General features: G+C 45.6%; 2 protein-coding genes across 5 annotated transcripts in view; one reads left to right on the forward strand and one right to left on the reverse strand.

Annotated features, from left to right (window-relative positions):
* The window catches only part of MAGI2 (membrane associated guanylate kinase, WW and PDZ domain containing 2), a 755967-nt gene extending 753719 nt beyond the window's left edge, over window positions 1-2248 (forward strand). The window contains exon 25 of the mRNA XM_058190302.1: window positions 648-2248. Coding sequence (XP_058046285.1) covers window positions 648-697 — 50 coding nt within the window. The 3' untranslated portion in view covers window positions 698-2248. The remainder of the gene's footprint in view (window positions 1-647) is intronic.
* The window catches only part of PHTF2 (putative homeodomain transcription factor 2), an 80136-nt gene that overhangs the window by 7039 nt on the left and 53691 nt on the right, over window positions 1-19406 (reverse strand). For all 4 annotated transcript variants that reach the window (XM_058190309.1, XM_058190311.1, XM_058190310.1 and 1 more), the window contains 12 exons: window positions 18411-18576; window positions 17094-17258; window positions 15583-15781; window positions 14289-14447; window positions 12602-12820; window positions 10730-10858; window positions 7948-8220; window positions 6885-7016; window positions 5887-5973; window positions 4881-5036; window positions 3234-3329; window positions 2263-2388 (listed from right to left, as the gene is read on the reverse strand). In XM_058190309.1, coding sequence (XP_058046292.1) covers window positions 2263-2388; window positions 3234-3329; window positions 4881-5036; window positions 5887-5973; window positions 6885-7016; window positions 7948-8220; window positions 10730-10858; window positions 12602-12820; window positions 14289-14447; window positions 15583-15781; window positions 17094-17258; window positions 18411-18576 — 1907 coding nt within the window. The remainder of the gene's footprint in view (window positions 1-2262; window positions 2389-3233; window positions 3330-4880; window positions 5037-5886; window positions 5974-6884; window positions 7017-7947; window positions 8221-10729; window positions 10859-12601; window positions 12821-14288; window positions 14448-15582; window positions 15782-17093; window positions 17259-18410; window positions 18577-19406) is intronic.

Genomic DNA, 19406 nt, shown 5'->3' on the forward strand with positions numbered 1-19406 from the left:
GGCTCCCCTTGAAGAGCACCCGGAGGCTCCAGTTGGTTCAGAATGCAGCTGCGCGGGTGATAGAGGGAGCCATCCGTGGCTCCCATGTAACACCTCTCCTGCGCAAGCTGCACTGGCTACCTGTGGTCTTTCGGGTGCACTTCAAGGTGCTGGTTACTACCTTTAAAGCGCTCCATGGCTTAGGACCGGGCTATCTACGGGACCGCCTACTGCCGGCTTCTATCTCCCATCGTCCGGTACGCTCCCACAGAGAGGGACTCCTCAGGGTGCCGTCAGCCAAACAGTGTCGACTGGCGGCCCCCAGGGGGAGGGCCTTCTCTGTGGGAGCTCCGACCCTGTGGAACGAACTTCCCCTCGGACTTCGACAATTACCTGACCTTAGGACCTTTCGCCGCGAACTTAAAACTTATTTATTTCATATGGCTGGACTTGTCTGATTTTTATTTTTATTGGATGGGTTTTTAAAATTTTGTGATTTTACGGGGGAATACGTTTTTTAACATTTTGGGCATTTAAATTAGTTTTTTAAGGGATGTTTTTAATTATTGTGTGTATTTATATTTTATCTGCCTGTTCACCGCCCTGAGTCCTTCGGGAGAAGGGCGGTATACAAATTAAAATATTATTATTATTATTATTATTATTAGGGCCGGGTTATTTACGGGACCGCCTACTGCTACCGATTGCCTCCCACTGACCCGTGCGCTCTCACAGAGAGGGACTCCTCAGGGTGCCGTCCGCCAAGCAATGTCGGCTGGCGGCCCCCAGAGGAAGGGCCTTCTCTGTGGGGGCTCCCACCCTCTGGAACGAACTTCCCCCAGGACTCCATCAACTTCCTGACCTTCGGACCTTTCGCCGCGAGTTGAAGACATACTTATTTATTCGCGCAGGACTGGCATAGAATTTTTAGTAGTTTTTAATATTTGGATTCTAATTTTATTTATTGGGTTTTATCGTTTTAAACGGATTTTAATTTGGCCTTATATTTAATAAGTTTTTTAATTATTGTTTTTATTGGGTACTTCTTTATTGTTTTACTTGGCTGTGAACCGCCCTGAGTCCTTCGGGAGAAGGGCGGTATAGAAGTTTAATAAATAAATAAATAAATAAATTGCAAATCACGTGTTAGTTACAGCTAACTCAAGCCTCAACCGTCTCATTCTTGTGTTCTTTTTTTCATTGTTTATTTTGTGAGTTCTATTATTTTACTACTGTTTACATGCTTTTCATTTCCTTTTTATGACAGGAACAGCAGCTTTAAGAGAGAGGCAACTATATTAACAAATAAAATAAAATTATGCCAGGGCTCTGGAATACTATTCTTTGTGTCCAGACATTGATACGAATATTTAGGATTGAAATTAAAGAAATTTTGTAACATAATGCAATGGTTGCCGGCATACAGTAGTGGCCCAAATTGTGGAAATCTTTTGGGAAAAGTGTATTTTCTAAAACTAGCTAATAACACCCTCCTTTTTTGAGTAGTACCATAAAATCACATATCAACGAAAAGATAATTTAATCAAGAATGTAATGCAATAACTTTTAGGAAGGATTTGCTATTAGAATGGCAGTTACAGCATAAAGAAGGAAATGAATCATGTAGAAAAAAATGAGATATACAAAAATTATCACCATGTCAGTTAATACTTGGTTGGGTAACCTTAAGCATGAATGACGGCCTTACAACGTCTTCCCATGAAGTGAACCAAGTCTTTGAGTTCTGCAGCTGTTATCATGTGAAACCAAGATTGAATGATGGCTTCTATTAACTGGGTTTTATTGCTGGGTCGCTTCTGACTAACAAATTTCTTTAGTTGACTCCATAGATTCGGATGGGTTACGGTCTGGGCTATTCCCAGGCCATTCCAGCAGTGAAATGGGATTATCTTGAAACTCCCCAAAAAAGTGGTGTTATTAGCCATCAAATCTCAAAAATACACTTTCCCCAAAAGGTTTCCACAATTTTGGCCACTACTGTAGTTTCATATAACTCAAGAAAGAACAAGTGCTAGTGACCAAAACTAATTAATGCTTTTAAAATAACAGTCATTTTCAACATTTATAAATGAAATCATGATTATCCTTTTTAAAAAAAACAAACCTCAGAAGAAGTTAAAGATAAATTGAGGACAAAATTGAGAAAGTTTAATTTTAATTGTATATATCTTGTGTTTTATTTTTGGCTGTACACCGCCCTGAGTCCTTCAGGAGAAGGGCGGTATAAAAATTTAATAAATAAATAAAATAAATAAAAGTTACCTTTAGGTTAAATCCGAGCAAGTCGCTGATTACGCCCGAAACAGCGGACAGGATAACAACTTGTGTAATATTGTACAGCAAAGGATTCATTGTTAATCCATATAATCTGAAGGGATTATCCAATTCCTGGAGAGAAGAAATATATTTACGTCATATCAATAGAAGAAATTACAAATGGTCTAATTCAGGGGTCTCCAACCTTGGCCGCTTTAAGACTTGTGGACTTCAACTCCCAGAATTCCTCAGTCAGCAAAAGCTGGCTGAGGAATTCTGGGAGTTGAAGTCCACAAGTCTTAAAGCGGCCAAGGTTGGAGACCCCTGGTCTAATTGGAAGAAATGCAGCTAGTCCACCAGTTACAATCATTCGTTTCGTGACCGTTTGAAGTTCCCACGGCATTCCAAAAAGCAACGTATTACGACCGTTTTTCACACTTATGACTGTTGCAGCCTTTCCATGGTCACGTGATCCGAATTTAGCTACTTGGCAACTGTATTCTATTTATGACAGCCGCAGTGTCCCGGGGTCCTATGGTCACTTTTTGCGACCCTCAACGCGGAAGTCCGATTCCCTGAACAACTGTGTTACTAATTTAAGAACGGCAGTGATTCACTTAACAACCGTGGCAAGAAAGGTCATAAAATGGGGCGGAATTCACTGAACAACTGTCTTGCTTAGCCACGAAAATTGCGGTCGTAAGCCGAGAAACTACCAGTGCTATTTAAATATTCTTTTTTCACTGGTAGGTATGGATTTTGATTTTTTGTTAAATTTTTAAAAAATGGCGCCCTTCTGCAATAGAAATGGTGGAATTTAAGTTGTTGTTGTTGTTTTTAATTGTTTAAATCCGAGAACTGGCAGAACACAAAGGAGGGGGATGAGATCACAATCTCAACAGGAACCTTACCTGAGAGCGATCCGTCTATTTATCGGTACCAAAATCGTTTCCTTTTTTTTTTTTTTTACTTCTTACCTTCAATAACTTTGTCGCGAGTTTTAAGACATTGTTGACCAACGTTAGCTCTTCTTTCTTGTTTGGTTTCTTTTCCATTTTCAGGTACAAGTTTATCTAACCCAGGGAGGAGAAACCAATGTCACTTAAAACAAACAATCATCTCGAGTAGCGTATTTTTTTTAAAAAACAAGGATAGTGTTTATCTGTTGTGGTCCGCCAGCAGCCTGCGGACCTGGCAGTGGAGTCGGACAGCGATGAGGCTGAGGAAGAACATGGGCCAGTCCTGGAGTTAAGGGAAGGCCCGGATGAGGGATGTGTCGGAGGCAGAGGTGGGGCCAGGGCCATCGGGGAGTGAGACGCGGACTCCGGAACCTCCAGAGGCCGACAGTAGTGAGGCAGAGGAACAGGAGGAGCCTGTTCCTAATGCACACATGAGAAAAGCTGCCAGAAGGCAAGAGCAGCTAAAGCAAAGAGGACGACTCGGGAGTAGGGCCAAGAGATGATTGGCCCCTCCCATAAGGCTTAAAACAGACCAGCAACATGCTCTCTTCATCCAAGCGTCTGCATTTCCTGCGTCAGATGAGGAGAGCACATCTTTCTCCTTCTGTCCTGGCCACTTTTTACAGAGGCACGATTGAGAGCGTCTCAACAAACTGCATCCCTGTTTGGTTTGGTGGCAGCAGGGCCTCAGATAGAAAGTCCCTACAGAGAGTGGTGAGGATAACCAAGAAGAGTATAGGAAGCTCGCTTCCTGTTGTGGCTCCATGCCTGAAAGTGACTCTGAGAGTGAGGGGGAAGGGCTGGTAAGGCTTACCTCAGGAGCACCGATTCCTTTGGCCCGGCTCCAGGAGCCAGAGCCAGGCCAGTCAGAGGACATAATGAGGCCGACATCCCCTGATTCCTCCCTCCCTTCCTTAGGCTACGCCTACAGACTCAGCTGATAACCATACTAATCAAGCCTGGACCGACCCACGCTTCAGAAGATTAGAGAGGCGGCGTCATTAGGATATATAAGGAGTTTTGGGACTGCTCTCACTTCTACGGGAAGCAAATTAGCTGAACCATGTCGAACTGAGCTGAAGTCTTAATCTGTTTGAACTTTTTGGCAGGCAGCTGCGTTTTCTAGGCCCGGACTGATAGGAGCCGTGTAACCACTGGCTGTAGGCCAGCTCGTTACTCCAAAGTGAGGATGGAGACAGAACACTTCCTGTCATTCAGGATACTGCGGATAAGCGCTATGTTCTTAGAGCTCGAAGCATTGTTAGAGACCCCACACACCCACTTTGTGTTCTCTTTCTGTTGCTCCCCTCTGGAAAAAGGTTTTGAAGTATTTCTAGAGGACTACCAGATTCTGGAACAGCTTTGTTCCCTATGCCATCCATCTGGTAAATTCACAAGATTCGTTTTTCTCGCCATGTAAACATATACATTAGAACTAGACTGTGTTGTTTCTCAGCGTTACAGATTATATAATGCATACTTGCATAATTTATTTATTTTGTCATGTTTATATAGCGTGTATTGGAAGTGGTGACTCTTTCAGAGCTGTAGGCAGCGAAATTTCATTTTAACGGTGTGCCGATTAGTGTACATTTAAAGCAACATTCAAGTTATTCTAAGTCTTGAGGAGATTTTTTTTCCCGACCACACCAGGAAAGTTCTCACCTGTTCAGTAAGCAATATTGACGTATTGCTGTATTTCTTGCTTGTTTCGGATCCGAGTGTCACAAATCTCAGAAGGAAAAGGGTTAATGAAATGCACCAGATGACCAGTTCCCAGTTATAATGGCAGTCAAGGAAGACCGCATGGACGTGAAGCAGCTGAAGTAAGTCGAAACCAAAACAAAAAACAAAAAAACAGAGGGGTTAATTCTCCATCAGCGCCAAAGTTACCTTTCACCGGATAAAATTCATGAATAAACGACTTCCGTTGCAATCCTGTGAAGTCCTCACTTCCCTGCGGACCGATCCGTTCAATTGTAATGTGATTTATCTCTGAGTAGATATGCATTAGTAGAAGTAAACAGAGGTGGTATTCAGCCGGTTCGGTTCCTTGGTTGTGAGCTCTGTGCCTTGCCTTTTTTCCCCACCCTCTGAAACTTCTAAAACTCTTGTTTCAGAAAAAAAAAATCTGCCTCTGAAAGCCTCCAAAACAGCTTCAGAAAAAAAGCCTCTGAAGCTCTATTTGGGGGCATCTTTTCTGAAGCTCTGTTTGGAGGCTTTTTTTCTGAAGCTCTGTTTGGAGGCTTTTTTTCTGAAGCTCTGTTTGAAGCTCTGTTTGGGGGCTTTTTTTCTGAAGCTCTGTTTGGAGGCTTTTTTTCTGAAGCTCTGTTTGAAGCTCTGTTTGGGGGCTTTTTTTCTGAAGCTCTGTTTGGGGGCTTCTTTTCTGAAGCTTCGTTTCTGATGCTTTTTTCAGCCTCTGAAACCTCCGTTTGAGAAGCTGGGCGGGGCTACATTCGGAGTATAAGACGCACCCAGATTTTCACCCTCTTTTTTGGGGGGAAAAGGTATGTCTTATACTCCAAAAAATACGGTACTTTTGCTTTCAGGGTTCTGGATGCATTTAGGATGGGGACGTCCATCTAAGGAGGCACGCAGGAACATTTCTATCTAGGCTGCTAAACTGTGATATTTCGACATGAAGGAATTCTGTTCCCATCAGGTTCCTTACCTGTGCACAGCAGATAAATACCACAGAAATAGTCAACAAGAAAGCAGAGGAAACTATTACGTCCACTGAACGTTGAGGGCCTCGTCTCTGAAAATAAATAAATAAAAAAAAAACAGTGAATGTGGGATGGACGAACGAACCATCATAGAACCTGGAAAACGAGCTGACCTGGGTCTCATATTAATATACAGCAACGTGGTAACTTGTGCGTACAAAATATTGCATTATTTGCTGTAGGGTTCAGGGCATCGGTTCTTCATCATCATCATCATCATCATCATTCTGGCCATTGTCTATCCAGTGCAGGATGAAGGCCTTCTTTGCGTATTTTGCAATCTATTGTGCCTTTAAATTCTATACCGGTAATCCTGGACTTACAACCGTTCATTTAGTGGCCACTGAAAATAACAACGGCGTGGAAAAAAGTGACTTGTGGCCATTTTGTTACACTTAGGACCGCTGTAGCTTCCCCGCGGTCACATGATCAAAATTCAGACGCTTCGCAAGCGACTCATATTTATGATGGTCTCACGCGCACCCAGTTCACGCACGGGCCTGCCTTCCACACATGGGCCCGGCCTTCCGTGCATGGGCTTTGTTCATGCTCGCGCCTTAAAAATGTGCCTAAATCGGATGGAATACAGCCGGGGCCCACCTACGATTTCCGCTACCGGTTCAGCTGAACCGGTATGAACCGGCTGAAGACCATCTCTGGGTCACATGATTCCCTTTCGTCTGTCACCTTCAGACAAGCCAAGTCAATGGGGAAGCCCGATTCGCTTAACAACCGCGTTGCTAATTTAACAACTACAGTGTTTCACTTAAGAACGGTGGCCAGCAAGGTCGTAAAAATGAGACAAAAGTCACTTAACGACTACCTGCGTTGTGTGTGAGGGGGAAAAAAACAATGGCAGAGGTTTAAGCCTCAATGACATCAATAGCAGCTTCTACATGGCATTAATTTAGGCGTAGGTTGAAATAAATAAATAACCACAAACCTTTAGATAGGAGCGAAGGGAAAGCCACATTTTAATATTCTGGACTTTTTTTAGCCGGAAATGTGGAACTTCTGACTTCCGAGCTCTCCTGGCAGATGTTAAATGACCAAAAAGTTTGGCAAATAGTAATCTCTGTAAAACATAAGAGTTTGAAATGAAATAAATGACGTTCTTCATTGTAATTCCTTTAAGGGGCACCCAGGTGGACGAGCAGAATGCAAGCGTAATTATTTACACTACTTGATCCTTGCGTGGTAAAGCTGCTTGTTTCTTTACTAGATCCCCAATATTAGGAATCTCCCAAGACATCAAAAGATGCACGAAGGATCTGCTTCTGCTAATAATTCAACAATAATGAATGACTTAGCTCAAGGCCTGGTTTACAAGAATGGATTGCTGACATAGGTAACCAATATTTAAATTGATTATTTTTTTTTTGCAAAAAACAAAAAAACAGAGTTGGAAGGGACCCTGGAGGTCTTCTAGTCCAACCCCCTGCTCAGGCAGGAAATACCATTTCAGGGGGGGAAAAAATGGTTGTCCAATATCTTCTTAAAAACTTCCTGTGTTGGAACATTTACAACTTCTAGAGGCAAGTTGTTCCACTGATTAATTGTTCTAACTGTCAGGAAATTTCTCCTTAGTTCTAAGTTGCTTCTCTCCTTGATTAGTTTCCACCCGTTGCTTCTTGTCCTGCCTTGGAGAATAGCTTGACTCCCTCTTCTTTGTGGCAACTCCTGAGATATGGGAACACTGCTATCGTGTCTCCCCTAGTCCGTCTTTTCATTAAACTAGCCGTACCCAGTTCCTGCAACCGTTCTTCATATGTTTTGAGTAGTTTGGAGAACTGGCAAATATCACCTCTGGCTGGCCCTAGGGTGGGGTGGGAATGGGGATTTTACAGTATCCTTCCCCTGGAGTGGGGAGGGAATGGGGATTTTGCAGTATCCTTCCCCTGCCACGCCCACCAAGCCATGCCACGCCCACCAAGTCATGCCCACAGAAGTGGTAGTAAAAAAAATTGAATTTCACCACGGGGGCGGGGGTTGGTGCTAAGGCTCACCTGCTTGTAAGTCCTCTCAGCCACGCATAAAAGGAAGAAGAAAATCCAGACCAGGGAAACCCGCACGATGAAGCAGACGAGGACCATGGATATCACCATTATGTTTCCATCCGACCCAAAGACAATAGCGTACAGTTCGGTGGCCGTATGTGTGGCTAAATGTTCCAGGTCTTTTTCTTGGGAAAGTCTAAATACAAACGGCGTTAATCCCAGGATTAAGGAGACCACGTTGCCAAAAATCTGATATCCGATCCCTGGAACGTAGCTGTTCACCTAAAGAACAAAAACGAAAAAACACCAAAGCAAAGACGTGGATAATTCCTTGTGTAGGTAGTCTGCTCTCCTGTTCTGTCCCCCCACCACCTCAGTCCGGGAGGCACGAACGATGACTTAATTAGCCGGCAATTCAGTCCACGGCAGCTATCAGCTCTGGCAGCAAACTAGCGAGCGTCTGCCAAGTTTCTCTGTTATCTTTTCTTGATGCTGGCGAGTCAACCAGGAACAAACAGTACTTCAGCTCAAGTTCTCTCTAAGCAGTTGATTTCTTCGCCACGGAGTAGTATAGCAGCCCCTCCTGCTTTTATACCCTGTGGGGTGTAGCTCCATGACTCAGCACTTCCTAGACCTGCCCCACCCCTGCTTCTGTTGTTCCCACCTCTCCTGTCTACGAAACCTAGGATCCAACCAGGACTGATTGTCTTCAGCTGGGTCTGGGAGCATTGCCTGGGCGGGGGAGACACAGGAGACAGAGGCCTCATTATTTCTTCCACCTGGCCTGCCTCTGGCTCCTGGAGCTGAGCCAGAGAGGCCGGCCCTGCAGAAGGGAGCCCTGACGGCCCTTCCCCCTCACTCTCTGAGTCACTCTCTGGCAGGAGGCCAGGCCTGGGGGGGGGGCCTGGAGTCACAACACCTCCTCTCCCTCTCCCCCTTCCCTCCCCGCCCCCTCTCCTCTCCTATCCTCACCCCACCTCATCCCTCTCCACTTCCTTCCGTTTCCTCTCCATTCCCTATGCTCCCTCTGTTCTCCTTTGCTCTCCTCTCCCTCTCCTTTCCCTCATCTCCATCCCCTATCCCCGTGATGGCAAACTTATAGCAGAGCCCCCTCTGCGGGCACACCAGCTGTCAGCCCAGCCCAGCCCAGCTCTACCGCGCATGCGTTCACGGCTCACACCAGCCAGCCGGTCTTCAAATCTCTGCCATGCATGCGCAGGGCAGGGCCTTCCCTGATCTCCGCAGGTTCCACCCTCCTCAGGTGTCTCTCTGTGGCAGGAATGGAGGAGAAAGCTAGGACGCGCTGGGGGGTGGGGGGAGAGAAACTGCAAAGATCTGGGAAGGCACAGAAGGCAGGAGAAAGCTAGGATGCACTGGGGGGGGGGGAGAAACTGGGGAGATCGTAAGCCCCTCCCGACCCCCGTGTTGGGCCTGAAAAGCCTCCTGCAGCAACCTGAAAGCCAAAAGGGGGGCCGCAGGACCAGGGCACATGCGCGGGGGGCACATGCGCAGGGAACATGAGAACATGCAAGGGACGGGATGCACTGCATTTTGGGGATTGGACATGTGTGCGTGCATTCGCGCATGTGTGCGCTTTGGGCACTCTGCACCAAAAAGGTTAACCATCACTGCCCTATCCTATTGTATCCTATTCTATCCTCCCTCCCCTCCCTTCTTCTCTCCCTTCCCTGCCCTCCCCATCACCTATCCTATCCTCCCCCCTCCATTCCTCTCACCTTCTTTCCATTCCCTCCCTATCCCCTATCCTATCCTCGGGAGACTCGGGAGTAGGGCCAAGAGATGATCAGCCCCTCCCATAAGGCGTAAAAGACCAGCAACAGTGTTTGGGATCTTTGCTGGAAAACAACATTGATAGCTTCGTCTTGTTGCATTTGTTTCGTATCGGCGACTTCTGAACTTTTGCCAAGAAAGGCCTTTGACAATTTGCCTAATTAGACCAAGGTTGGTGATAGGACTGAGGAATTTATGTTGAACTTTGCTTTAGTTTAGTTGCTTTAATTTAGGAATTTGCTTTAATTTAATTTAATTTAATATAGGGCCTCTGGTGGCGCAACAGGCTAATGCAGCCTGTTATTTATTTATTTATTGTTCACATTTATATACCGCCCTATCTCCCTAGGGACTCAGGGCGGTTCACAGGCACTTTAAAAATACATATAAATACAAACTAAAATAACAAGTAAAAAACTTATTCCATAGCCGAATTGTTAAAACCATATAAATAATAAAACCCATTTAAAACCATAAATTTAAAATCTAATCCAGTCCCACGCAGATAAATAAGTGTGTTTTAAGCTCGCGACGGAAGGTTATTAACAGCAACTGCTTGCAATATTGCAGGTTCAAATCCCACCAGGCCCAAGGTTGACTCAGCCTTCCATCCTTTATAAGGTAGGTAAAATGAGGACCCAGATTGTTGGGGGCAATAAAAGTTGATTTTGTATATAATATACAAATGGATGAAGACTATTGCTTAACACAGTGTAAGCCGCCCTGAGTCTTCGGAGAAGGGCGGGATATAAATGCAAAAAAAAATAAAAAATTAGTTGAACTATGCTAAGAATGAAGTAATTCTCAGCTGTTCTAATAAAGTTTGGTTTTTTTTTTACACTGACTGACCTACTTGGGCCTGGGTCACAACGCTGTGGTCGAAAGTCGAGGACTACCAATTAGAGCATTTAAAAGCATCGCTCTTTCATGGGGGCAAATCTTAGAAGTTAAAAATAAATAAATAAATAAATAAATAAATAAACAAACAAACCAGACTCACTCTGTTCATGATCATGCCGCTGATCTCAAGCACGGACATATCTGCCTTTTTGCAGTCGTTGCCTTCCCACACAATGGCGCTAACTTTTTCCAGCCCGGGGTTCGAGCTATGGAACCAGGGCAAATGACCCTGCCAAAAATAAATTAAAAAAAAAAAGAAAAGGCGGAACATAAAAAATTCTGTAAAGCCATAACAACAAGAATAACAAAAATGACCTGGTCAATAGCGGGTGAGGGCCACAAGCAAAAGCGATGGCTTCGGGCAGATTTGGCAAGCTCCAAATAAATATCAATTTAAAAAAAAAAAAGATGTGGAGACTCTGGAAAGAGAGCAGAGAAGAGCAAGAAAGATGATTAGGGGACTGGAGGCTGAAACATGTGAAGTAAGGTTACGGGAATTGGGTGTGTCTAGTTTAATGAAAAGAAGGGCTAGGGGAGAGATGACTGTTGTCTTTCAATATCTCAGGAGTTGCCACAAAGAAGAGGGAGTCGGGCTGCTCTCCAAAGCACCTGAAGGCAGGACAAGATGCAACGGGTGGAAACTAATCAGGAAGGAAGGAAGGAAGGAAGGAAGGAAGGAAGGAAGGAAGGAAGGAAGGAAGGAAGGAAGGAATCAATCTACCATTTTTATCTATCATAGTTTAATGAAAAGAAGGACTAGGGGAGACATGATAGCAGTGTTCCAATATCTCAGGGCTGCCACAAAGAAGGGGGAGTCAAGCTATTCTCCAAAGCACCTGAGGGTAGAACAAGAAGCAATGGGTGGAAACTAATCAGGAAGGAAGGAAGGAAGGAAGGAAGGAAGGAAGGAAGGAAGGAAGGAAGGAAGGAAGGAAGGAAGGAAGGAAGGAAGGAAGGAAGGAAGGAAGGAAAGAATCAATCTATCATTTTTATCTATCATAGTTTAATGAAAAGAAGGACTAGGGGAGACATGATAGCAGTCTTCCGATATCTCAGGGGCTGCCCCAAAGAAGTGGGAGTCAAGCTATTCTCCAAAGCACCTGAAGACAGAACAAGAAGCAATGGGTGGAAACTAATCAAGGAGGGAGGGAGGGAGGATGGATGGATGGAAGGAAGGAAGGAGAGAGAGAGAGAGAGAGAGAGAGAAAGAGAAAGAGAGAGAGAGAGAGAGAGAGAGAGAGAGAGAGAGAGAGAGAGAGAAGTGGAGAATGTTATTTTTCAGCACCCAACCAGGGTGGTTCCTACATGTTAAATGTTAAATTTATTTTATCACTTTTTCCTTTTTGTGTGTGTGTGTGTGTACTATTTTGTTGTTGTTGTTGTTTTTGTTAGGATTGAATGTATCGTTTTGTTTTGTGTGTCCTTCTCTTTTGTATTTTACTTTTATGATTATATATATATATATATATATATATATATATATATATATATATATTTTATATATATACATACATACATCATACATACATACATACATACATACATATATATATATATATATATATATATATATATAGGAAGGAAGGAAGTGTCTTGGCGGCGTTTGACGAAGTCTCATTGTCATCTTCAGGCTTCCGTGCTTCTGCTCCCAGAAGCGCAGGCTGAAGCCTGAAGATGACGAATGAGACATCGTTCTCAATTCTGTGAACTCAGCTATAAACACCAAAACCTCAGAAAACATATATATATATATATATATATATATATATATATATATATATATATATATATATATATATATATATATATATATATTTATTTATTTATATATTTTAAAAAGAGAGACTGGACAACCATTTGTCTGAAACAGTGTGGGGTTCCCTGGCTAAGCAGGGGGTTGGACTAGAAGGCCTCCAAGGTCCCTTCCAACTTCTCTGTGTTATTCTGCCCTATCAGTTATTCTTCTACTCACCGGATGAAAGGGGTCGTCTCTGTATTCCTTCTTCATGCAAGAGTTGACCTGAGAATTCTCGGCGTCGGTCTCGCTGGTACAGGAGGAACGGCACTCGGCACAGTGCAAAAAATCCTCCCACAGCACATCTTCCGTCTCCGATTCCGGCCTGGCGCTCTCCGAATCTTGCCTGGAACTTGAACACCTGGAGCTGCAGCTCGTGCCCGATTTGGGGACATCCTGAAGAATACCGGAAGAGCCATAGGATGTTATTCAGCAGTGGGTTTCACATTTTGTTACTATCGGTTCGTCGTGCGCCAGGTTCACACGCGGCATCAGCTTTACATACATGCACCCGGCCTTCCGCGCATGTGCTTTGCGCGTGTTCCTTCCGCGCATGCGCCCGACTTAAAAAACGTGCCTAAATAGGATGGCACAGAGCCAAGGGGGGGGAGGGGGGCTGATTTCTGCAACCGGTTCGTCCGCACCGGTCCAAACCGGCTGAATACCACCTCTGACGTTATTGCATGAACAACCGGACCCATTCATGCACACTTCGAGCTAACTATTTCATTATGTTCAGCTTATAATACAGGAATCTTCCCGATTTGGCAGCCTACGCCTGGGAACAATTAAATAAGGATTCAAGGAACTTAGGGAAGGTACCAGCCACTAGCAGTGGCGGGTTTCAAATTTTTTTTACTACCGGTTCTGTGGGTGTGGCTTGGTGGGTGTGGCAAGGGAAGGATACTGTAGAATCTCTATTCCCACCCCACTCCAGGGGAAGGATACTGCAAAATCCTCATTTCCTCCCAATCAGCTGGGACTTGAGAGGCAGAGAATAGATGTGGGCGGGGCCAATCAGAATTTTTACTACCGGTTCTCCAAACTACTCAAAATTTCCGCTACTAGTTCGCCAGAACTAGTCAGAACCTGCTGAAACCCACCTCTGGCCCCTAGCCCTTTTGCGGTTGCATAGTGATTCCAGACTAGTTCTACACTTGATCCCTCCTCCCTTCCAGGCTGGGCAAATAGCAATAGCACTTAGATCGCTTCATAGTGCTTTAACAGCCCTCTCTAAATGGTTTACAGAGTCAGCATCTTATCCCCAACAATCTGGGTCCTCATTTTACCGACCTTGGAAGGAGGGAAAGCTGAGCCAACCTTGAGCTGGTCAAGATCGAACTCCTGGCAGTCAGCAGAGTTAACCTGCAATACTGCATTCTACTGCACTGTGCCACCAGGGTAGATGGGTAGGTAGGTAGGTAGGTAGGTAGATACCATGGATGCATGGAAATAGATAGATAGATAGATAGATAGATAGATAGATAGATAGATAGATAGATAGATAGATAGATAGATAGATAGATAGATGATAGATAGGGATGGATAGATGGATGGATGGATGGATAGCAATTGCACTTAGACTTATCTACTGCTTCACAATGCTTTACAGCCCTCTCTAAGCGGTTTACAGAGTCAGCCTATTGCCCCCAACAATCTGGGTCCGCATTTTACCCACCTCGGAAGGATGGAAAGCTGAGCCAACCTTGAGCCAGTCAGGATCGAACTCCTGGCAGTGGGCAGACTTAACCTGCAATACTGCCTTCTAACCTCTGCGCCACCAGGGCTCATACATGCCCCAAAACTACCCATGAATTAGATGTCCTGAAATGTTTTACTCAGCCACAATGAAAAGTGTTGTTACCTCTACAGGGTAATGTTTCTTATAATGGTGAGATTTCTTGCTTCGAAACGCACAATCGCTGGAAGCGCGTTCGGCATTCCGTCGTAAAGGGTAGCCGGTTTCCGGGCCCTCCTCACTAGAAACTTCATCCGATATATTTGTCACTGTTCGGTGACTGTCCTAAACCAAAGAAGAAGTTACTATCAATAAAAGGCACTTTTTTATCGCAAACAATTCATACACGTTTAATATACAATTCTAGAGAGAATTGTCAGAGTTTAGGCAGCGTAACTAGTAACTGTCTGGTTCGGTTCTGCAACCCAACAAGAAAAACACAGACTTCAGAGGATAATTAGAACTGCAGAAAAAATAATTGCTACCAACCTGCCTTCCATTGAGGACCTGTATACTGCACGAATCAAGAAGAGGGCCGTGAAAATATTTACAGACCCTTCGCATCCTAGATATAAACTGTTTCAACTCCTACCCTCAAAACGACGCTACAGAGCACTGCACACCAGAACAACTAGACACAAGAACAGTTTTTTCCCGAAGGCCATCACTCTGCTAAACAAATAATTCCCTCAACACTGTCAGACTATTTACTGAATCTGCACTACTATTAATCTTCTCATAGTTCCCATCACCAATCTCTTTCCACTTATGACTGTATGACTATAACTTGTTGCTGGCAATCCTTATGATTTATATTGATATATTGATCATCAATTGTGTTGTAAATGTTGTACCTTGATGAGCGTATCTTTTCTTTTATGTACACTGAGAGCATATGCACCAAGACAAATTCCTTGTGTGTCCAATCACACTTGGCCAATAAAAAATTCTATTCTATTCTATTCTATTCTATTCTATTCTGTAAGATAAACCCAGGAGCAAAACAGAGCACACAGCGCCTTTTATATAACTAACAGTGGTTTTATCTACCAATGAAATATTTGCAAACTTATGCATAGTTAAATACCTTTACAGCTATTGATACATGGAGAGCAATTGATATATACACGACACAGAAGTACAATGCACGAGAAGGGACGCCCTCTAATGGCTTCCTTTATATAGACAGCTTCTGACCCAGTGACGGTAACTCTGCTGCCTCATTCTATTGCATCAGCTTCCAGCTGCTTACAACTTCACATCAGCTTACAGCTATTAACTCTTTACATCCTGACACGAACTGGGCTGCACACTGTTTTCATGTCACCTCTAGTCCTCCCTTTCATTAGACTAGACATACCCAATTCCAGCAACCGTTCTTCATATGTTTTAGCTTCCAGTCCCCTAACGAAGGACTCACTTTATGATTTGAAGTGTTGTATGTACTTCGGGCAGTTCCGATATTCCAGCCGGGCTCTTCTGACCGGATTATCTCAGAGAGGGGTTCGTGGGATTGTAAAGCATCTTCGTTGTTTCTCCCTGTCCTTTTGCCATCAAGGGAAACATACCCGTTGTCCGTTTCGGTAGATTTGTCTATGGAGTTCTTTGCTTTTTTCGCTCTGGAGGCAAACCAAATACATGAAGTAGTTTATTGTTTGGGTGAAGACTTTTTCCTGATCCCAAACTGCTTTCATGCAAAGAGGAAAAAAAAAGGCAATAATAGAAGACTTAAGGTAAGGTTAAAGGTTCCCCTCGCACATATGTGCTGATCGTTCCCGACTGTAGGGGGCAGTGCTCATCTCCGTTTCAAAGCCGAAGAGCCAGCGCTGTCCGAAGACGTCTCCGTGGTCATGTGGCCGGCATGACTAAACGCCAAAGGTGCACGGAACGCTGTTCCCTTCCCACCAAAGGTGGTCCCTATTTTTCTACTTGCATTTTTTACATGCTTTCGAACTGCTAGGTTGGCAGAAGCTGAGACAAGTAATGGGAGCTCACCCCGTTATGCGGCATTAGGGATTCGAACCACTGAACTGCCGATCTTTCGATCGACAAGCTCAGCGTCTCATCTCCTAGTGATTGGCCCAAAGTCACCCAGCTGGCCTTCATGACTAAGCCAGGAGTTGAACTCACAGTCTCTCGTTTCCTAGCCTGATGCCTTAACCACTAGATCAAACTGTCTTTATTCCTTGCTGGAATTAATGAAGACCAAAAAAAGTAAACAGGCCCGACCGTAATTTAACAGCAAACACACCAGAGCCTCTGCATCTGTTGCCTCCATTTTCTCCTAATGTGTTGTGCCTTGTCCTCCCTCCTCTCCTCAGCCAGGCCCCTCCCATCTCCTGCTATCCGATTCAGAGTCTGATAATGAAGAGGAATGGCCTGGCATGCCTCCAGCCCCCAGCCCTGGCACCATGCCCGGACAGAATGTCAGGAATGAACAAACAAACCTCACTCCTACAGCGTGTGAGCACGAAGCCAGCCACGTGCTAGAATTGCCTTAGCAGATCAGGAGGGGAATTGGACAGATCCCCGCTTCCGGAGAATTGAGAGGCGACGTCAGCAAAAGGAAGGGAGGGGCAGGCCTGGATAAGTGCTGAGTCATGGAGCCACACCCCATGGCCTATATAAAGGATCTGCTTTTTGGCATTCTTTGAGTCGGGCAAAGTCTCATCTGGTTTGCTGAAGTCACACCTTGGATTCCTGCCTGCCCTGAGAAATCTGAAAGGAATTTGGCAAAGCTGCAGAGGCTTCGTGGCCACGCTTGATACAGACTTCCCAGACCCGGCCGTCGGAGTGGGAGTGGGACTGGTTTCCAGTGAATTGTAGAAATCAAAGTCACGGGGGCTCAAACAAACTTTGATAGGACGATGTAAGAGAAAAGGAACAGCTCATCATTTAAGGCAAACCAAGGCTTGACTAAAAGATACCAACCCTGATAAAAAGAAAGTAGCATGCCAGAGTTCCTTGAAGACAGCGCCAAGGCTAGAAGAGGTACTGGTGCCATAACTCTGGACGGTTCCTTCCTGGGTGTTATCGGTCGTGCTAGAGCCATCCCCTTCACGATGCACTTCCAAGTGGGCCGCTTTCCTTAATTTCCTTGAAATTGAAAAAGGAGGCATTTTGTAAAGGTAATGTTGTGGCCCGCCAGCGGATCTGGCAGCAGATTTGGACAGTGAGGAGTTTGGGGAGGAAAATGGGCCAGTCCTGGAGTCTGGGGAAGGCTCTGACGAGGGCTCTGCGTCAGAGGCAGAGGGGGGGCCAGAGCCATCTGACAGTTATCAGCTGCCTTTGGAGTCAGACATCAGTGAGGCAGACGAATAGCAGGAGCCTGTTCCCAGTGTGCGCAAGATCTCAACTTACGATCAAAGCTGGGTCCAAAATGTCTGTTGCTACGTGAGACCTTTGTCACAGTTCTCCCCCATTTTATGACCTTCCTTGCCGCCGTTAAGCGAACCGCGGCAGTTGTTAAGTAACACGCTGTTCAGTGAATCTGGCTTCCCCATCGACCTTGCTCATCAGAAAGTCACAAAATCGCATCACCCTGGGGACACTACAACCGTCATAAATATGAGTCATTCTGAATTTTGACGCCTGTGGAGATGCTGCAACGGTCGTTAAGTGTGAAAACTGGCCGTAAATCAATTTTTTTTCAGTGCCGTTGTTATATCTTTGGTTGCTTAAGGAATTGTTGTAAGTCAAGAACTACCTGTGCCTTCGATAACCTTTTAGGGCACTATTGGCGTACCTTTGGCGTTCTCGCGTGCCGGAAGCGGCATGCGAAACCATCCCGTGGCGAATATGCGACCTTGCTGGCTCCTCTTCAGCATTCCTGCGTCTGGGAACGTGCGCTGGTCAGCTGGCTGTCGCACGCGCAGGATGGTGAACCCCGGAAGAGCCAGAGTCCATCGCGCATGCACAAGCTGGTACCCAAATGCCCAATGAACAGTTGGACTTCACGCATTCATACGATGGCAACCCGGAAGGTCGGGTGCCGGCCAGCGCATGCGCGATGGACCGCCATTCTTCCAGGGTCTGCTGCCCCCCGCACACGTGACGGCCAGCTGACCGGCACATGTTTAGGCACAGGAACACAGAAGAGGAGCCGGCAAGGACACGCATTTGCCACGGGATGGTTTTGCGTGCCGCTTCTGGCACGCGTGCCATAGGTTCGCCGACACTGGTTTGGATTCATATTCAAACTAAAGCAAAGACCTGCACAAACCCAGCCCAGTCCCACCACAAAGGTACCTCCTCCTTCTCCCGCCGGTGTTTGTGGAGGATTTTGGGGTCCGTGTGGAGACAATCTGGCAGTGCACCATTCCAAGGAGCAGCATGAGCCATGCCGGGCCGATGACTTCCGTCAGAGGTATGTTGTGTGGGCTTTGTATCGTGAAGAAGAGTATGATGGCAGCCACTGTTGGGAAGAAGAAGAAGAAGAAGAGGATACGAATGGAGAAGCCACTCGTCGTTTAACTAGAGAAAAGGGAGATCATTACAGATGGTCCTCGACTTACAACCTCATCAACAATTGTGACGTCTGGGTTATTATTATTATTATTACCCTGTCAAACTTCTTTTTTACACTGTAAGCCAGGGGTGTCAAACTCGATTTCATTGAGGGTTGCATCAGGGTTGCATTTGATCTCAGGAGGGGCGGTATGGTGGTGTGGGCAGCTCAACGTCACTTGTGTTGGGGGCGCCTGTGGTGGACCGAGCGCTCTGTCAGCAAAAACAGGCTCCTGAGCTCCATTTTCGGCTGCGATGGTTTCCTGCAACCCTCTGCCAGTAAAAACGGAGCTCGGAAGCCCACCTGTAGCATGCATGCGGCTTCCCCGAGCTCCATTTTCGTTGGTAGAAGGCTTCAGGAGGCGGTTGCTGTCAACGGACCCCAGGTGCAGTCAACGGACCCCAACGTTGCGGTCAACGGACTTCAGGTGCAATCAACGGACTTCAGGTGCAGTCAACGGACCCCAACATTGTGGTCAACGGACCCAGGTGCAGTCAACGGACCCCAACGTTGCGGTCAACGGACTTCAGGTGCAATCAACGGACTTCAGGTGCAGTCAACGGACCCCAGGTGCAGTCAACGGACCCCAACGTTGCGGTCAACGGACTTCAGGTGCAATCAACGGACTTCAGGTGCAGTCAACGGACCCCAACGTTGCGGTCAACGGACTTCAAGTGGGCTGTGCATGGCCCACCTGTGCTCCGTTTTTGCTGGCAGAGGCACCGCAGGCCAGTCCT

This window comes from Ahaetulla prasina, chromosome 7 (genome assembly GCF_028640845.1).
Source record: "Ahaetulla prasina isolate Xishuangbanna chromosome 7, ASM2864084v1, whole genome shotgun sequence".
Classification (NCBI taxonomy): Eukaryota; Metazoa; Chordata; class Lepidosauria; order Squamata; family Colubridae; genus Ahaetulla; species Ahaetulla prasina.